The 19,961-nt window shown below is 42.0% G+C and overlaps 2 protein-coding genes and 2 non-coding genes across 12 annotated transcripts in view; 3 read left to right on the top strand and 1 right to left on the bottom strand.

Annotated features, from left to right (window-relative positions):
- PBRM1 (polybromo 1) overlaps nucleotides 1-9,423 on the bottom strand; it is a 67,051-nt gene extending 57,628 nt beyond the window's left edge. For 5 of the 9 annotated variants that reach the window (XM_075432331.1, XM_075432332.1, XM_075432327.1 and 2 more), the window contains exons 1-8: nucleotides 9,339-9,400; nucleotides 6,772-6,894; nucleotides 5,550-5,705; nucleotides 4,724-4,821; nucleotides 3,997-4,144; nucleotides 1,958-2,101; nucleotides 1,147-1,263; nucleotides 503-571 (exon numbers count right to left, since the gene is read on the bottom strand). In XM_075432331.1, the coding sequence (XP_075288446.1) occupies nucleotides 503-571; nucleotides 1,147-1,263; nucleotides 1,958-2,101; nucleotides 3,997-4,144; nucleotides 4,724-4,821; nucleotides 5,550-5,705; nucleotides 6,772-6,810 (771 nt within the window). In that variant the 5' untranslated portion in view covers nucleotides 6,811-6,894; nucleotides 9,339-9,400. Of the gene's footprint in view, nucleotides 1-502; nucleotides 572-1,146; nucleotides 1,264-1,957; nucleotides 2,102-3,996; nucleotides 4,145-4,723; nucleotides 4,822-5,549; nucleotides 5,706-6,771; nucleotides 6,895-9,338 lie in introns of all 9 variants that reach the window. The other 4 variants (XM_075432329.1, XM_075432325.1, XM_075432330.1 and 1 more) reach the window with 3 other exon arrangements.
- A 118-nt stretch (nucleotides 9,424-9,541) lies between these two features.
- Nucleotides 9,542-18,895, top strand: GNL3 (G protein nucleolar 3). The gene is made up of 15 exons (XM_075432337.1): nucleotides 9,542-9,649; nucleotides 10,054-10,112; nucleotides 10,534-10,671; nucleotides 11,318-11,431; nucleotides 11,608-11,691; nucleotides 12,204-12,336; nucleotides 13,201-13,304; nucleotides 14,253-14,388; nucleotides 14,927-15,014; nucleotides 15,403-15,586; nucleotides 16,251-16,393; nucleotides 17,151-17,287; nucleotides 17,844-18,055; nucleotides 18,371-18,452; nucleotides 18,541-18,895. Exons 1-15 carry the CDS (start codon nucleotides 9,637-9,639, stop codon nucleotides 18,627-18,629), a joined length of 1,716 nt encoding a protein of 571 aa, XP_075288452.1. The 5' UTR covers nucleotides 9,542-9,636; the 3' UTR covers nucleotides 18,630-18,895.
- LOC142362771 (small nucleolar RNA SNORD19) lies at nucleotides 12,389-12,461 on the top strand. The gene has a single exon (XR_012765283.1). It is a non-coding gene; the product is annotated as a small nucleolar RNA SNORD19 (small nucleolar RNA).
- On the top strand, nucleotides 15,889-15,964 carry LOC142362772 (small nucleolar RNA SNORD19). The gene has a single exon (XR_012765284.1). It is a non-coding gene; the product is annotated as a small nucleolar RNA SNORD19 (small nucleolar RNA).
- Nucleotides 18,896-19,961: the final 1,066 nt, after the last annotated feature.

A 19,961-nucleotide genomic window follows, 5' to 3' on the forward strand; every position in this document is an offset into this window, starting at 1 on the left:
TTCTAACAAAATGTTATTTTACCTTTATTCGCTAGTTCAGTTAGCCTATGTGCTATTCCCCACTAGTATACAAAATGCTAGAATAACAGAACAGTATTCAAATTACTGGAGATGCAAGATGAAAAATGCATCAGTATAAAGCATCTATTTATAGCACTAGAACAAAAGTAGGTGATGATAACGCACAACCAAGCTTTAATATCTCAATGTTTTACATTAGCAGTACTTGCCAAGGAACTACTTTAAACCATTAAACATCAAGGAACCCAAGATATTCAGGCTCAATGCCAGCACACTACAGTTTACAATGCTTGATCTTCAACACAGATACTTCTGCAGCATTAACCAGGACAGAACATTATATTGGTATAGTGTGCAGATTTTTAAGTAGCAGGGAAAAAACACATTGCCTTTCCTATTTTACAATGCCTCCTGTTTAACAAGTCTACACTATGACAGACTAAAGTCTACACTATGACAGACTAATATGCTCATACTGTACCTGTATCCTTTGGGCAATAGTTTTAAGATCTATGGGCTCCTTTATTATTGCATAATAATCTGGATATTGCTGGAAAACAAAAATAATTTATGTATTACTATAAACAGTCACAAAGCTTTTGTTCTAACAGCTTATAGAATGAGCTATTAGATGAATTGCAGGTAAGAACAGTGTAAGCTTCACAAACACAGCACTGGGCTTCATCTAGGGTGAGTCAGATCATAAGGCACATACAAGGAATTCTAATTCATCAATAAACTGACATAAAGGAACAGCTCTGTCTCAAAGCCAAACACATGCTGATGGTCTTCAGAGTATTTATTTTGCTGTTTAAACTTGCTACACCACACCCTGAAACAGAACAGTGAAATCTGACATACTTAAAAAGATTAAAAACTGCACCAAAAAACCCCAATTAACTGAACTGGCAGAACAGGACAAGCCCCAATCTACAACGATGGACTGGGAACAAGTGGGTAGGAGCAAAGAAGGGAGGGAAGCTCTAAAAACAGCTGGAGTTTGCCACTGATGAGACAGTAACAAAGAACTGCATCCTGAGCATGCCCATCATAGTGCATAACATCAGTTCTATAAACGTCTGGGTTTCCAATTTAGAACATAACCAATATTATTAAAATACCCACCACTTTAGAAGGAAGTTTCTGAAACAGTTCACTTATGAGGTGTCCAGATGGGTTTGTGGCAACAGCTATAGCTTCAAGAAGCTGTTCAAGAATTTCCTTCAGGTAACCTGGAGATGACTAGCATAAGAAATGACATCACAAGAAGTTTTAATAGTAGCACTGAATAGTTTTAATAGTTGCATTGAAATATATGAACTTACTTTTCAAAGACAGAAAAAAATCAGCTACAAAACACAGCTGCAACTTTTGAAAACAACATTGTTTATGCATGACAAAACTTTAATTTCATATTTACACTACAGACTGTCAGACATACGTTACATATTGCTAGAACAGACTTGACTGTCACCATCAATGACAACATGCATCCCCACATCACAAAAACCAGACAAGCCCAGACCTCCTATCATCATATCTGGCTTACAAAACACTCCAGAAACAGCTGCACTAACTGAATGGGACACACACCGGAAAACAATGTCATTAGACATGAAGCTTGCTTGCATCAAACCTTAGTGTTGGCATGATATCAAGCACACATCATATTAGTTCCAACTAAACCAGAACCACATTTTATCCATACCAGAAAACCTCGTAACATTTTTTTTTTTTCCTAGGCAAAAGTGAACACACATGCAACCCTGTGAAATTATTAACTCACAAACTTGTATAAGAAATACCTTTTGGGGCATAATTTAACTATGAAAAGACTTAATGCTTTTTCACACATGGAAGCCAGTCTCCCTCTCCAAGTCAGCTGACATACACAGCCATGGTTTCCTCCAGCTGCAGCTGTCATGCCCACACTTACTAATTCAGAATTTGCGCCTTGATTGTCATGTCCTTCCTCATCTTCGTCTTCCTCCTCAGCATCACCTTTCTGAACAAATTCATTTTTTGTGCGCAAATACAACTCCCATAATTTGCAGGCAGCTTTATATTCAGGAGAATCAGGCTGCAAAAACAAATCACACATTCTACTCAAAATTCAGATCATTCTTATCTGAAGGAAATTTATAAATTATTAGTTGAAAGGTATTAAATGCATTACATAAATCATAGAAAACCTGCGAAACTCCTGCTTCAGTTGTTCTTGAACAGAGATGTTAAGGATCACGCTAAGCACTAGAAAATACAACCTCCATCACTCCAAAGCATCTAAGTCTTTAGGAAAACTTAGCAATAAAATTACTTGCGTTGAGGCTTGGACAAGCCTATTCCATGAATCTGGAGAAATCATTAGGCTTTGCTGCAGCGTAACATGGTTTAGCAGGCGTGGTGGTGTTGGGTGGATGGTTGGACTCGATGATCTTCAAGGTCTTTTCCAAGCTATCATTCTATTCTTAAGCTTACCTTATTAGGCTTAGATATTCTCAAGACATTAGACCAGGTGTTAATTATGAGGAACTAATTTAAAAGGTATTCTGCTCCACTAGTCTGCTTCCTTCTATATTAATACAAGCTGATAAAAAGTGTAAGACCTGAACCAAAATACTAAAAACCACAAAGGTTTCCATTCTAATCTAGCACTGCCAATAAAACACCTGCTGCAGTAAAGACCCTGAGAGCAAATCAGCCATCCCTGTTCTATATGTGTTATTGGAACTGCGTGGGTAAGGTACAAGATAAAAAATCACGAGGTTATGTTTGTGTGCCATACCTCCAGCTCACATCTCTATATTTCTCTGGAAATGTCAACATTCCTTCACCCCAGACTGATGGCTACCTATTTCTATTCTACACGCAAAACTTCTACGATACAAGCATAATTCTGAGTCCACTATTCTGTAGGCAAAGGCAGCACACGTTTTGCCAAACTCTCATCATTTTTTCCTGCCATCAAGTCCTCCTTCCTCATGCAGAAACCATGAAAAAGCCAACATTAATGGGCGAGTGCCTTGCAAAGCTTCAGGATTACACAGTGAATTTGGAAATCTCTGTACATGTTTTACTGTAATCAGAATGTGCAGATGTGTTAATCCATCAATCTGTTTTTCAAACAGGTACACACAAACACACAAACATAAACAAAATAAACATTGCTTTTCTGAATGTCACCTGGTTACACTGGTTGGGTTATTCAGAAAGCAGTCATTTGGATCATCTCCAAAGTCAAAGATATATGAAATGTAATATTTGCAGTTTTAGATTTTCTGTATCATCTCAGTCACTACATACAATTTCACTGTTTCATGTATTTAACTCGGCCTTCCATTAAATGAGATTAATCCAATTTTTTCCCCACTTCCTTATGGCAACTGCAATAAAAACCATTACCATCTAAAATAAAACACTCACCCAGTTTGAAGGTATGGACATGGGGGTTGCACCCTTGGTGAAATACATCGTGACGTACACTCACAATCTATCGATAATCACTGACCATGATAATCAGTGTGCCTTTTTTCCATATTATTGTGTGACTGGTTGAAGATAAAGATTCAACACTCCTACTGTATGCTTGCTGTTATTTATAAACTCTTCCTTCTGGGGAAAAAAATATCTTTTTCCGCTTCAAAAGGTGACACAGGGTGTGTTGTAAAATGGGAAGGCTTTGACTGAAGAATATTTTTCCCAGTTTACATCTCTATTTTTGCTTTCTATCTCTACTACACAAAGACCCTCCCCACGATATTGTACAGTTTTCAACAGAAAAATTGCTATAGTAGGACATCTTACAAAGATACGGTCAAACTTACAGAAATATATGCCAATAACTGCGATGTGTGCTGTTCTCTTACCAACAGTAAAGGCTAAATGGAAAAGTTTGTTGGCCAAACCAAGGAAGAATATGAACACATCTCTACCACTTTTACAATTAATTTGAGCCTTTATATGTATTTTCCTCACCTTATAGTAAGCCTTTGCATTGTTAAAGAGAAGCTGAAAATCGGCAGTCAGCAAATTCACATCATCATATTCCTCCATCTTTAGTTTTTGTTGGATTTTCATTAAATCGATTGGCTGAGAAACCACTTCATAATAATCTGGCTGATTTCTGTCACAAGGACAAAAACAATCATTATACTCTAAGCAGTAAAACCAAAACCACAGCACTAAAGTTTCTATGTGTCTATAACTAAATAAAACAAAGAAAGTTCCAATACATTTTTGTTGCAGCTAAAAGATCTGGACAGTGGTCTATTAGTAAGCTTACTTTATTACACATTCTCTTATCATCCTGAATTTTCTGACTTTAAGATAAAATTCAGTTTCTTACTTTATCTATTGCATTTTCAAGGGTCACTTCTATAAATCCTCCCAAGATACACCCTTAGTATTACATTCCACCACTTATGTGGAATATTCTATAGTCAAAGACATAGATGTTTTAAGCAGGTGTCACAAGAAACATTTTATATTAATTCAGGGTATCCTTTTTTGTCTGAAAAAGGGCATCAATGTTTGCATGACCCATTGAATAATTACATCAAATACTCAGATCAAACAGTGATGTGAAACTATGACAAATTTAGCTTAAATTTTTCACAGCTATTAATGTTGAAGTATTCATCAACATCCACTTACTCCTTGATTAAATCTCAGGGTCAAGACTTAACCAGAACCATGGTCTTACCTTCGCTTCGGTGCCCTAATGAAAAGTTCACAAAGGAGCCTCCCCTGCTCATCTTTGTAATCTCTGATGGTGTTATAAAGTTCATGGCATACAGCAATCTAAAATTCAAGAACAATAAAGCAACAAAAAGGAGAAAATTTTAAGCAGATAACAAATCAAACCCTGCTTACAAGGGGAAAGACAAGCTGCCAATCCACAGCGTGCTCAAAAGCAGAAGTGTGAAGAAACTGGTGGATCTCACACATTGGAATGATACCTGACAAGTATGCCAGGTACTGCAGAATTTTTTTTTTTTTTGTACAAAGAATTAGCATTGAAAGAAAGTTCCCTAAGTAAAACACCCAAAATGTAAATTAATTCAGTACAATTCTCTCTGAGTTACAGACATCTAAAACAACAGGGGTTCTTCTGCCCTGCAATTAATTAAAATTAGACTGTTAAAGACATAACAGACATTGTACACTTCAGCAATCACTGCCTGTGCTGTTCCTCGCTTATCACTCTCTGCATTTGCTATTCAGACATAGCTCTCAACTTTTGCATGTTATGATTTCAGCTCCTTCTCCAACATCCTTCCATCTGCTAAAATCACCAGCAAAAAAAAAAAGTAGCAAAAGGAAAATGGGAAAGAAAAAGGGGAAACTGGGGAGACAAAAACAAGCCAAAGCTGAACAAGATCCTAAACAAAGCTTAGCCAGGGCAGCAACAGATTCAGGGACAGCGTATATCTACTACATATGATCACCCATTTTACAACCCAGCATTTCCCAGACAGGGGTACAGTATTCCCAAGAAAAAAGGTTGTGCATAATACAAAAGTACTAACAGGATCTACAGTTGGAAGATTGGAAAGTCTCCTCCTCTTTCTGCTTGGGCCTGGTATATTTGTGGAGTGGTGGCCATCATCAAAGTCTCCTCCGCTGACACTGCTGGAAGGCGAGGTAGCTCTTCGCCTCTTGGAACCCATGGAATCCAACTTCTTCTATAATGAAGAGACATGTTCTTAAACTCATGGCATTGCATCCAAACTCGCTGCTGAGAGCTAACTATGAAGCCAGCAATGCTTTACGACGAGTCACATGCGTTTGTTCTACACTACAGTTCAGTTAAGCCACATATCTAAACACCAGTTTTTGAAAACTGGCAGGAGCAAAGGGAAATCAGAATGGTCCTACAGTTTTATAGTTACTGATGACAGCAATGTCAGAAAGCCTAGGGCTCACAGTGATGAAGATGAATCTAGCAGCCCTTACTAGGACACGTTCTTAAACTATCTACATTTTGATACCTCATCCCATGCATGATAACTAAATGAGAACTGCTGTTTTAAAAGAAAGAGCTGTACACAGACAAGTGCTCAGTTCTAGTGTAAAAGCATGCCATTCCATGCCAAATCTAAAAATAATTAAAAAAAACAACAACAAAACAAACAAAAAACTCAAACAAAGAAAAAACCCATGAACAAAACAGATCACAGACTAAAATTCAAACAGCTATTGAACACCTTGTCTTAGATTCAAGCCAAAAAAAAGGTCTGGACCATCGTGTGACCTACCACTCCCACTTTAAGTGTAGGATGAATGGCTCAATCACCAAGAAACAGAAGCAGCGAGCTCCTTTTTTGGCCATAGTCTTCCATTTATCAACACAAACAGTGACAAATGAATAACCACCATCCAACAAGTATGGTGATTTAAGGAACAAGTTGTTGGCTCTTTCCCAATTTCCAGTGACAGCATCATAAAAATATCTTTATTTGCAGCTGTCTCAAAGGCTGAAGACAGAATAAATCCATCTATCCCAGCCTACGCCCATTTTCCAACCGAATCAAGGAACTACTTTTAGGAAGCATTCAGTTAATTTACAAGGTATGGCAGCACAATGTAACTGCATTAGAGTATTGATGTTAGAGACCAAATAAATTTCAAGCACACAAATGAGATTAATAAAGCAGGAATAATTAACAGTTAGGATAAAGAAAAGCAAAAGCCTAAGGCAGAGAAATGGGGAGAATGGTGCACATACAATCAATAATTTACCAGATTTACCAGAGTACAACCAGCACCTCGAAAAGCCAGTCTCCTCATAGTGTCTGATGGTCAAGTACAGATACTGGGAGAAGGTAACACTCTAAGAGTAGCAAATCAGCAATGGTGTTAGTACAGTCAAAACTGGAAGACAAGAAAAAGGAAAGAGAGAGACAAGAAAACTGAAAGTAGATATAGACAGATTCTTAAATATTAAGAATAAATATAATATAGACAAAGAATAACATCAAAGAATAAACTGAATAATTACAGTGACAGAGGAAAAAAGCAAGAAACAGAAGGTAACTTTTTTTAGCCTAGCAGAAACTCTACAAAGTAATTTTGTACACAGAATGCTAGACATTTCTGTCATTTCTACAGTAAAACACATTTCTCTAATGTTCCTGAATACATATTACAGATTTCACAGCCACTTGCAAGAGAATGATTCATCAAGCAGAGCAGAGAGTAAACATAAGCAATATCTGACCTGAGAGTAAAAACCAGAAAGCAGTAAAACTTACAGCATGTGAAGCAGTACAGTGCTTATAACAATAAGAATATAATTTTTAAAGTCAAGCAACATTTAATGTACTCTCTAGTGATGATGCACCTCCATCAGTCTTCAGAGTGAATTTTTATCCTCGTAAGTAAGCAACATTAAGGATCCAGCCATACAAATTCACTAAACATACGACTGTTTCAATTTCTAAGCAGTCTCCAACTCCAATTTTTTTTCTGAAATTTCACGTGAAATGTACAGAACCACTTTATGGCAAAACGATTGCTTCTATTTAGTTCATACAACTACTGCCTTCAATCAAACCCCCGAGAGATTGTTTTCCTGTTCGATATTCTGGACATTTTCATCACACACACACAGAAACTTTGTGCTTTATCAGCAGGCAATTCATCTCAGGAACAGACAACCAGCCTGCTGCTTTGGCACTGCTTCCAACTTTTATCTGAGGGCTACAGTATCGAATGGCTGACACCAGGCGTGTGCTGATGCGGAGGCTGCTAGAAAACACAAGTTCTTGGTTGTGAAAAAATGGCAGTAGGGACTACTGGAATCAATAACTCTGGTTCACCCAGGAACCCAAAAGCACACTCAGTCCAGTCCCATCCTGAAATAAAGGTTTGGGGAGCCCCTGCCTGCAAACTGCACGTAGGCTTCTCCACGGCCGTTACCTGAGGCACATACACTGCGCCTCTCAGCCATACGCAGATGCTGGTGTACACTTGTACGATCAAGACACCTGGCCATTTGTACGCAGCCTCCAAAAACATTCTTCTCCTCTAGCAACCGAGGAAGGTGCAAACCACATATCGGTCCGAACAACATCATGAACATCCAGCGAGAGAAGTGCTTATGTAAAACTCCTACCGAATGTCCAGCTCCAAAATGCAAACTTCTCTCTAGATCTCCACGCTCATAAACACAGGTAATCCTACTGCGCACAGACTCATATTCTGTTTTACTTAAGAACACGTCTCCTAGACTTTCTTCCGCAATGTAACTGCTAGCTAAGAATCTCCACCACTACAAACAAGCCACCTCCTCTGCAACAGGAGCTTGGGCATCTTAATAACTGCTCACACCACCCGTAGAAATGTCACATAACCATAGACACCTTTGTAAGAAATGCTTTGGCCATTACTAACGTGCACATATACCAATATACACACAACGGGTGGGAGACTCCCTCTCCCGAAAGCTGTACAAGAGCGATCACCGCAAGTATTACTCAGTCTAACCTCATTAAATGAACAGTTCTTTATGGGCATTTGAGATAACGTGACTTGAAGCACATCAGTGAGGTCTAGCACACATTTCGCTTTCTACCTCCAAGCAGAAAAAAAAAAGCTAAAATCTGACAGATACCCCAGAAAACATTTTATCGTTACCAGGCGCTCTCCCACGTTTCAACAGAAATGCTCATTAAATCATGGTAAATTTAGTACGTGGAACCAGGGAGGGAAGCAGCCAGCATTTCCCCCGATCACCGGTTGCATCGAAACCAGCCACAACATCGGCAAAGGCGGACGGCAGAAGCCAGCCACTACCAAAGCCCAAAGTTGGCGAAGAACCGAGAGGCGCAGCACATCGACGCTTCTATCAACGCCGGGACAAGAAACAAAGCGGCAAAGCGCCTCACCTCCCCGCCCGGGTTGCCAGGTGTTGCTGTCGGTCGGGGAAGGAGGAGACAAAGCCAACCCCCCACCCCTCCCGGAGCCCGCACGGCCTGACAGGACGATGTCCCCTCCCCGACCCGCGCTGCCGCCCACCCGGGCGGGACAGGCTCCGGAGGCCCCGGGAGCGGCCGCCCGCCGGCTGTCACCGCTGACGGGACAAGGCGCGGGGGACCCAGCGGGGAGGGCTGAGGGAGACGCCGGGGTCAGCGCGGTCGGGACGCGGGTGAGGGGCGGCAACGCCGAGGGGGCCGCGGCCGGGCCGGGCGGAGGGGCTCGGTGACCGCGGGCCCGGCGCGGCGGAGCTGCCTCCCCGCGGCGGCCACACAAAGGGAGGCAGCGGCCTCCTGGCTCCGACCCGCCGCCCCGCCTGACGCGACACCGGCGCCGCTCACCCAGCCTGCTCCGCTCCGCCTCCGACAGCCGCGGCCGCACTCGCCCTCCGCCGCCCGCCCCGCCACCGCTGCTGCTGCCGCTGCCGCTGCCGCCGGTGCCGCCGCCGCCGCCGCTCCGTACCGCCGAGCCCGCCGCTGCCGCAAAGCCCGCTCGGCCGCTAAACGCGCCGAGCGCGCGCGACACCTCCGGCGAGGAAGGGCCGTTTCGCTTTACGGCAGCGCCCGCCGGCGGGGGGAGGAAGGGGAAGGAGCGCGGCCTTCCACGTGGGGCCGCGGTGGAGCGCGGGCCGGCGGCGCCATGAAACGGCCCAGTGAGCGGCGGGAGCGGGGCACCGGGGGGGGAGGGCTGCGGGCAGTATCGCCGGCGAGCGCTCTGAGGAGAGGGAATGGCGGGGGCGGGCCGCGGCCTGGGAACGGGACCGGGGGCAATGGCGGCTGCGGCGGGGGGGGGGGTGGGGGGGGAGCCCGGGGGAGCCCGGCCGCTCCCCGGGCGCCCGTAAGCGGCGGGAGCGGGGCACCGGGGGGGGAGGGCTGCGGGCAGTATCGCCGGCGAGCGCTCTGAGGAGAGGGAATGGCGCGGGCGGGCCGCGGCCTGGGAACGGGACCGGGGGCAATGGCGGCTGCGGCGGGGGGGGGGGTGGGGGGGGGAGCCCGGCCGCTCCCCGGGCGCCCGTGAGCGGCGGGGCCGGGCGGTGATGGGCGCGGTGCCTTGCAGAGCTGAAGAAGGCCAGCAAGAGGCTGACCTGCCACAAGCGCTACAAGATCCAGAAGAAGGTGAGTCCGGCGGGCTGCCGGCCCGGGCCGCCGCGGGGCCTCTGCTCCTAATTAAAGCTCCGTGCTAACTAGTTTAACGCTAAAAGCAATTTTTGTACATTGTTACAGAAACATGTCATACGTGTGCACAGTAAGGGAGTTCTACTGAACGTTAAGGGGTCTGGATTGTAGCAAGGAGTTTGCTTTCCAGTTAGCACTGGCCGAAGGATGATGTAGAAAGGAGTGTAGGATCTTTACATCATTAAATTTATCATTATTTTGGGCTGGTATCTTCAAGTGTAGCTTTACAATGAGACATTACGCATTGAAACACTTCAAAGTCAGAAACGTATGATTTTTTATTATGTATCTGTAAATAGGAGGGATACGGCCCCTTTGTTTTTGCCTTAGACTGAGAAAATATTCTTGTTCCTGTCTTCAGATCAGAGAACACCACCGAAAAGTCAGGAAGGAGGCCAAAAAACGTGGACGCAAAAAGCCCAAGAAAGATCCCGGTGTTCCCAGTGCCGCCCCATTTAAGGAAAAGCTTCTGCGGGAAGCGGAGCAAAGAAAGCAGAGGGTAAAATACAGTTTGTGGTAAAGAACTGAGACCATTCCTGTTTTCAAGGAAGCTTTGTGTGCACATGTGTGCACGCCCGGAGGTGCAATCATGGTAGATTGGAAACAGTCCTAGTAGGCATGTGCTTTGGAAAAATAATATATTTCCAGCATTATACAGTGTGTAAGAATTTGCTCTTTTTAACCTTCGTTTCATCACTGTATGTATAGACATGCTGGAGGTGTCATTTCTGATGTAATCAGAATTGCCTGTGATGCTAAGATACATAGATGTCCCCTCAGAATACTGAAAGTTAAGTCTTGGCATTAAGTCATTATACAGAAAATAAGGATCTGCTGTCTGCAGCATGCAGTCATGTGGCGTGAGAGCAGCACCCTTATCAGCTGTAACTGTGGTTGCTGCACGGCTGTTATTTGGGGGTCTGACTAATGGATGTGTTGCCTCTGGTTTTGAGGCAATGGAAAGCAACGGCATTCTTTTCAGGGTAGGATGCAAAAAAAGTTCCCAGTGTCACTTAGACAGCTGTGACTTCTATGTAAGCTGTCTCAGGAACATTGGTCAGAAATAAGTAAACGGGGGGAAAGAACAGTCTTCCTTACCACCTTCAGATGTGTTTTATCTGGCTTGGGTTTTTGTTTGCAATCAGCTTGAAAAACTAAAACAAAAGCAGAAGCTCAATAGACAGAAAGAACATGAAAAGAAGAGGAAGCTTGAAGCTAAAAAGAATGCAGCCAAAAACAAGGAAAAAGCAGAGGGAAAGGTAGGTGCCTGTCATGACTTTGATTTTTGAAGCTTATAGAAGCAATAAAAGTCATCCTAAAACTACATCTTCTTCAGCAGTATGTTACGTGTTACATTTTCATACTGTATAGGCACACAAGTATAATACACTAATTCTCAGTTAAATCATTCCCTTTCATTTTTATTTGCAATTAGGAATCCTCCGGCAAATCTAAAGCAAAGACTAATAAACTGCTGGATAAAAATTCAAAGAAATCATTCTGCAGGGAGCTCAAGAAGGTGAGACACTTCAACTGTTTTTATATAATTTGATGAGAGTCAGCAATGACAGCACTTGTTATTTTCCTTTTTTGCATTACTGTGCAGCAGCTAGAGAGTATAAAGGTTGCTTGTGACAGATAAACTTCAGTACTGAAGTAAGGGATTTTACGATGGAAACCGTGAGGGTTTCAGTCTTCTCTGCTGTGAGCTACAGAGACATCCAGCACTTCGAGGCATTAGACTGCTTTGGCCAATGTCAGTACATACTGAGTGATCAGAGTGCCCTTGGAGCAATGAGGTACGAGTGTCTAAGGATTTCTTGCCTTTGGAGGAAAAAGATGAAAACCACTTCAGCTTTCTGATTTGTAGTTCAGAAGAAAGAAGCTCAAGCAAGAACAGTCTTATGAAACCTCACCAATCATTCTGTGAAATTTAACAGTAACTGTTGTAAGCCACAGCTTTTCCACAGTTGTCATCTGTCAGATGGTCTGTCATGTCTTATTTGAGAGTCTTTCTTTTTTCTAACCTAGGTGCTTGAGGCCTCAGATGTGGTTCTAGAGGTTTTAGATGCAAGAGATCCAATGGGCTGCCGGTGTCCTCAACTGGAGCAAGCTGTGACTTGCTCTGGAGACAAAAAGCTGCTGTTGGTACTGAACAAAATTGGTAAGAAGCACTGGTTTTCTTGAAGTGTTACTTAGTCACTCTGTGGTTCTGTGAGCTATGAAGAAGATTTTAAAGGAATCTGAGATTCCAGTGAAGACATAAGATCCAACTCTGAGCTCGCTGCCCTACTGAAGAGGTCACGTTTCCTCCACGTTTTAGTCTAGTTTGCTAAGAAAACACCACAGACAGGTTAGCCCCTTTCTTTTGCAATAACTTCTGAGGGCATTGGCCAGTTTCAGCCAAATTTGACAGAAGTTAAGGATCTGTGAGTAGGCAGAGGTTATGATGCTGCTCCCCACTGAGACAGTCGTGAGTTAAAGATCAGCAAATCAATGCAATAGTTGTATTTGAAATTTGGCTTTGGGAAGTATTTTCTCTCTTCCATTGCTGTATGAAAGAAGGCACACAAAAGCAGGTAAAACCAGCTAAAAAGGCTGGCCATTACTCGGTTAGCAGCAGCAAAAAAAGAAAAGGAAATAACCAAGAGCAACAGCAAGAGCAAAGGGAACTTTGTATTAGAATAGCATTTGCAGGGATGATAGGATAATCCTTCACAGATCACTCTCTGTACTTTACAAAGTCTCGTAGCAAGACCCCAGCATTAAAAACCTGATACAGGGGCCCAAAGGGTAATTGTGGTGTGTTCTGCTAGAGGCAGAAAATAAAGACTAAAACTTGCAACACTAGGTGCCTTTGGGAAACATACCCAGTACTCTACTAGAATTTTCAGCCAAATGTTATTTGTTTTAAAGAAACATACTAAATGGACAAAATACAGTCTGGTTCCCGATTCCATATTAGATTTCCACCACACAGTGATATTTAAGATTTATGGGAGTGAAAGCACTGTGCTCTTTTTTCCAGATCTAGTGCCAAAGGAGAACTTAGAGAAATGGTTGAATTATTTGAAGAAGGAATTTCCAACAGTTGCTTTTAAATCTGTAACATTGATGAAGGACAGGACTATGGTAAGAGCGCTGCAGGCTGTCTCATGACTAAGTTGTATGTGTCTGCAATCATACATGTTGAGAAACAGGAAGTCTTGTCCTTTTAAAATTTCTTTTCCCCTGGTTTGATTGTACTGCTGTGACTGATGGATCTGCGTTTGCACTGTGACTAAGCTTTGTGGTACTGTAGGGGAATTCTTCCTGTTGAAATACATACTGTTATTTGTGCCCAGCATGCTGGACTAGAGTAAAAGCAGTTCTTTTTTACTGAGAAGGGGAGGAAGATGAGGAATTTTTCATCTTCTACATAGGATGGTTCCACCAGTTACATCTCAGTTGCTTTGTCGGTACAGTGGTGCAGGCTGTACTACTGCATTCATCCTGACTGTGGCCATCAATAAAGGTGGCACCTGGCATTATTTCATGAAGAGCGTAAAGGGGCTAGCTCCCTGTATCCCAGTCGCAACTCTTTGAAGATGCTCCTTTGAGTCAGACGTGTATTAACACGTAACGCTTCACACATCTTAAGCCTGGTAACAGCACAGTGAAGTAGACCCTCCTGCAAAATGCTGCAGAAACTGCATTGCAGAGAGCAGGTTTTGAAATCCTTCAAAAAATTGAAGCCTCATGAGTGAATTTGCAGATTTAAGGATTCTGCCATCTGAACGTGCATGGTTATTTTATGGTTGCACAACAAATCTGCAAGACAGCCTGAACTGAAATCACAAGCCTTGTAAGTCAGTTCACATTCTTTCTCTTAGTAGTTGATAGCTACCTTTTTTACCGTCACTTAACTGATTAGACAATTCCATATTAAACTAATTCCTTCTGTTTAGAAGAACACAGTAACATCATCTAATAGAGGACAGGAGTTGGAAACATTACAGTAGATAAATAAATCTAAGTGTACATATTTATCTTCTCAAATAACTCCTGACCGTGGGATTTTTTTGCCTTTGATTCCTGTAGCAGGAACAGGTCACAAAAAGACGTGCACGTGTTGATTTATCAAGAACCACTGCATGCTTTGGAAGCAAATGCCTTTTGAAACTTCTTCAAGAGCATGTCAAGACTCAAAACAAAGCCATTCAAGTTGGGGTAGTAGGTGAGCATTTGGAGAGACAGGAAGAGTTCTCCTTCTCTCATAAAACTTTGTTATCCTGTATTATAAACTGCATAAAACTAACACATGACTTGCTAATGGGCTTTCTAGTCATTGTTCTTAATTTCATCTAAGCCTCGCTATTGTAGTACTTCAGCTGACAGTGTTCTGCGTTGCACTTACGTTGCACGTAGTCTATGTGATCTGTGGAAGGTGCAGTGTGTGAGGCCTTAGCTGATTCACCAGCTTAGGGAAGCAAGAGAAGCAGGTTACATACCATGCAGCTTGCACTGCCTTCCTCCAGTCTGGTAAGATTTGTGGTGTTACATTCAGTGATGTCTTTCATGTCCCTTTTACTATCAGGGCGAGAAATGAGGATACAGACTTTGTCTTACTTCTGTAGTGAAGACTTCAGATCCAACTCTGATCTCGCACTGAAGATGTACTTTACCAAAGACACCTGGAAGAAGCAGTTTTGATCAGTGTTACATAGGCTTAGTTTTCTTACTTAACTTACAAGTATTTATGTGGTTTTCTTCAGGTTTCCCTAATGTGGGAAAGAGCAGTATCATCAACACTCTTAAAGGAGTTCGTGCTTGCAATGTTGGCCTGTCAAGAGGTGTTACCAAGTAAGCGTGTCTGATAACAGCTGTTCATTTCCCTGTTAGTTGTTGTGTTCCGATTACCTTGAGTTTGTTTGTGTACAATTGCCATCCATTAGGGACAAAGTATGCCCCTGTGTGCAGTTTTAAATGCACATTTCAATTTGCCAGGATGAAAGATACCGATCTGTGTGATGCAAGCTGTCACAAGGGAATCCAGTGTATAAACTTGCTGGTTTTGTACACTTAGATTTCTGTCCTGGGCAAAGCATATGATGAGAAAGCACTGAAACTGACTCTGGATGAAGTGCATTCAGTCCAGCGCTGAGCTTTGTGTCTTGCATCCCTCACCCTTACCAGTCCTTTGCTAGCTGATTTAGCTTTATCTACTCACTGTGCATTTCTCTCCGAATAGGTCCATGCAAATTGTGCACATTGATAAACAGACAAAGATGTTAGACAGTCCAAGTATAATTGCAGATCCTTCCAACAGCGCCCTGGCTCTGGCCTTGAGAAGTATCATAGACACTGAAGAATCAGGCTCAGCAGATGTGCTTGAAGGAGTGGATGCCATTCTGAATCACTGCAGTAAGCAGCAGGTGAGCTCCATCTTTTTCCACATCTCTCAATATATTTGACTTCTCTCTAGGTTTCTTTGGCCAGTAACCAAAGTTTGTTTCACTTCCAACTAGTTCTGGTAGCTTTTGCACTGCTTTCACCTAACCTGACAGAGTGGCAAACTTTGGCTACTGTATCCAGCACTAAGTGTTATCTTTCATCCTTATCAATGAAAGGCAGAAACAGCATGCCAGGGTCCGGTCAGCCAGAGTCTGTTTTCCCAGTAACTTTTCTGACTTTTAAAAAGCCCTGCTTTTAAGATCTCATCACAGTATCACAGAGTGAAAAATGAAGATATTCTGACTGCTTCCTGTGATTACAGTGAAGACCTCAGATCCAACTCTGATTTCACTCTAGTTTCAAGTAGATCAACCTAAGCCTAATTCCCATTCAGTTCTGTGATAACTGTTTTTTCACAAACCAGTGTGCTGTCTCTATACACCCACTAGTATGGGGGAAAGGCAGATGAATTTGTGGTGAAGTAGGCATTTTGCTTTGTAACATTTACTCCCACATGCAAGAGAACAACAGCTCTTCCTATATTTGTTTGTCCTCATGTAACCCAATTTGATTTGCTTTTCTATTTCTAAAACTAAGAGAAAAGTGTCTATATCTTTCTGAATATACCATTTTCTTTTGCGCTAGGTAATGATGCACTATAGCATCCCAGATTACAGGGACACTGAAGAGTTTTTAACTTTACTTGCCAAGAAACGGCGTATGCTGAAAAAGGGAGGTGTTCCTGACATAGAGAATGTAGCTAAGTTACTGCTTTGTGACTGGACAGGGTACGTATGCTATGAATTGTGCTTTATGCTGCTCACCTTTTTCACATTGTTAATCCAGCACAGCAGAAGCTCTGAGTCATGAGAAGTACTTAGAAAGGAGAGGCTGCACCTTTTTGGTTTTGTTTCTTTTTTTAAATTTTTTATTTTTTTCCTCACATTTTAGTTTGGTAAAGAGAGCTGGATCGTCTAACAGCTTTAGAGAATGCCATCCGTGGATAATTTTCTAAAGAGCAAAGGATACATAGAGTCAAAGCATGTTGCACGTTACTCCATAGCCAGTTTGCTGACTTCTGCTATACCTGTTAGAGAAATGTGCCTTCCTCTCAAATACCGAGTCCATGTAGTCCTCTTCTACAGACAGGAAAGGATACGGCAAATTCTCTGTGGAAATTTATAGTGGTTCCTATATTCTGAGGGTGGGAATAAATGTAACTCAGTAATTGAATGTGACTGGTTCCCTTGCTCAAGTGATTCATCTGCTGTTACAGCTCATGATTTCACAGGCAGATGATTTGTGGTGACAAAGAATGCCATTTCTTTTTCCTCTCAGGAGTGGGCTATCCACTTAATACTGTTATTGACAATTGCAGAGTCAAATTTAAATAGCTACTTAACTGCTGTTTAACAGATGATAATAAATGAGTAGTTAGGTTGAGGAGTTTGAGAGGTTTGAACTCTGGGTTTTATTTTTAAATACAGTGATTTAACTGTTATCTTTGGTTGTTAAAATTTTAATGCTGGTATTTTATTTTCCCAGAGCTAAAATAAGCTACCACTCACAACCTCCAGGATCTCAGAGCCTGCCACCATATCTTACAGAAGACAAAATAGCTGAAATGCAGGGGTGCTTTAATTTAAAGAACCTAGAAGAAGAAAACAACACCACTGTTCAAGGTAGAACTGTTACTGTAACACACTGCTACCGTTAAGAGTGGTAGTAGTCCTTTTAATGGGAGATTTTGAATGGAAGTCCTCCTGGGGTTTATAGGATAGCTTTGCCAATATGCAGTGAATATGAACCTTTTAAGAAAAAAACTGATTCTGATGCAACAGAACAGTGCATCTGCATGCCATCTTAACACAAATTACCTCTGCTAGTTATTGTTTTCTGCTCATCTGACCAAACCCTCCTAAATAGGAAATAGGTGAAAAATGAATGTTGAAGAGCACATAAACACTGGCTAATTAGACCAACAAAATACATTTTACTCAGTACAATCTATACTCAAATCCAAGTCTTTCAGCTCCTAGCAGTCTTCAGTAGCTGCCTCAGGGAAAGCTGTTCTTTTGTCCCTTGTTCTGCCTGCTTATGTGGGAGTTACTGTGGAAGGGAGGGGCAGGACTGTCCCTTTCTAGCTCTGACTTGAAATGGCTGTCCTCTCAAGGGGTAGGCATCGCATCTGATGCTGTCTAACAGTGACTGAACAGACACTTCCTATGTTTTTCCCAGCTTTAAAATTTCCTAGTCCAGCAAGCAGCATCATTTTCCAGTCAGCTGGTATGGCGAATGGGACAATAGAGGAAAATGAAGTGATAGAGCAGGCATCACAATGGCAAAACATGGACATAAGCAAGGAGGAGGAGGACGAAGAAGAAGAGGAGGACTTCACAGAAAGTGATGATGATCAAGATGATGTGGAAGAAGAAAATAATGTCAAAGAGGTAAATCAGGGTTTCATTGGGCTGCTTCTAGCTGTTTAGATCCTGTCACCAATACCCAGTAAGTATCCTGCTGTAAACAGAACGTGTAAGCACTGTGGAGCTACCAAGAGTAAATCGAAAAGTCTTTCTCCTGGAGATAAGGGTTGGGGCATTTTGCTTAATTAAGGAAACAACGTTGTTCTAAGGCAGTGTGTTCCTGACCAGCTATAGAAGGGGACATCCACACTATCATCAGTCTCTGTAAGGTTTCATTTGCATGAGATTTCATTAGTGATGTCTGAATAAACACATGTGTCTGACCTCTCTGACTTGTAGGAAAGCAAAGTTCAGGTCACCAGGAAAGCAAAGGTTGGAAGACAACAAACAAGTCCTACAAATTCAGAAAAGCAGATAGCAGGTCTGTATTAAAAACACTGCCTCGAAGGATAGTTTCTAGAACTCTAGCACTTGGTTGGTTTCACTAAGACATGATTTTCTTTTCTCAGAGAGTGACCATTCCAATTCACTATCACTCAACTTGGATAAGACAGCAGATGAAGATGATGCCTACGATTTTAATACAGACTATGTGTAATGAATTATGTGTGAAGACACCGTTGGAGACTCTTAGTACTGGCTTGCAGAACAGTCTTGAAGACCTGTGTTGTGGCAGAAGTTGTAGGAATGCTACATACCAGAGCTGCTGCAAAGATTCACAATTATTGCTCTGTCAAATAATGTATATAATAGCATATCTCCCTTGATCGTTGCGGATTTTATGCAAGTCTAGGAAACTGACTGTATTCAGCTGCAAGTCCTAAACTTTATTTCCTGTATTAAAAAGAAGCCTATTTTAAAAAATTCCTAATAAGACTGAGTTAGTCTGTTCACTTTGCCTTATAAAAACATGTTTCAAAAGGATAAACCTTTTGTCTTTTTCTTTGGAAACAATGGTATATGTTTAATTCTAGTCACATTCAAGCAATTAAATTTCAAGGTAAGTTTTCATCCTCCATAAGATTTAATTTGTTTTCCTAGCAGATTACAGATACTGTCCCCCTACGGCCTGACTTAAGTCAGTAAGTTTCAGTATACTTTTGCAAAACTTAAAGAACTTTGATACGTAAAGGTTGGCTAGAAGATGCTACTTATTTCAGGTAGACATAAGGTATTTTATCTAAGCACTGCTTGTATGTTCTGAAGCTTCGTGGGGAAAAGTAACTGAGATTATGATACTAGTAATTTCTGATTTCTGTGCTCTTTTCTGTAACAGACAGTTGTACTACTCATAAATGTGTGCTGAGGCAGTCCCCCTAGGCAGCTTAAAAAAGTATCCAGTGCAGACAGACACATGCAGTTGAAGCCTGTTAAAACACAGCCTGGTTGTCAGAATTAAGTTGGTGTCAGCAATCTAGTACCATCTTTCAAAGTTTGGTAAAAATTTGTTCATTACTCCTAACCACTTCAAGGACAAGAATGGTTCTGTTCATGAAAACCGAGGAAAAGCAGCGATAGATAAGAAACCGCAGATCAGCATCCACAACAGAAACAGAACTACAGGCCATGACTGCAGTGAGTCAAGCAGTTAAAAATCCTTCTAAATTATAAAGCAGTACTAAACCCATATACATACACATGAACGAGCCCTCTAGCACTCTGCTGCCCTGTATCTCAGGCCATGCAACGCTGAGCCTGCCATTGTATTAACACAAAGCCTTTTAACACCTCAACATCTTACACTGAGGACTGTGCATAAAAATGACAACTTGAGTACAAACCTGTGTTAAGTGGAATAGTTGGCACAATAGCTGCTGGGATATATCAGCTAATAATAACCACTAACACTACAACCATAAAAAAAAACAAAACTTACCTATATAAAAGGCGATGGGCAGCCAGCTGCAAAAGGGCACAGGAATCTCACTTG

This window comes from Opisthocomus hoazin, chromosome 11, assembly GCF_030867145.1.
Source record: "Opisthocomus hoazin isolate bOpiHoa1 chromosome 11, bOpiHoa1.hap1, whole genome shotgun sequence".
Classification (NCBI taxonomy): domain Eukaryota; kingdom Metazoa; phylum Chordata; class Aves; order Opisthocomiformes; family Opisthocomidae; genus Opisthocomus; species Opisthocomus hoazin.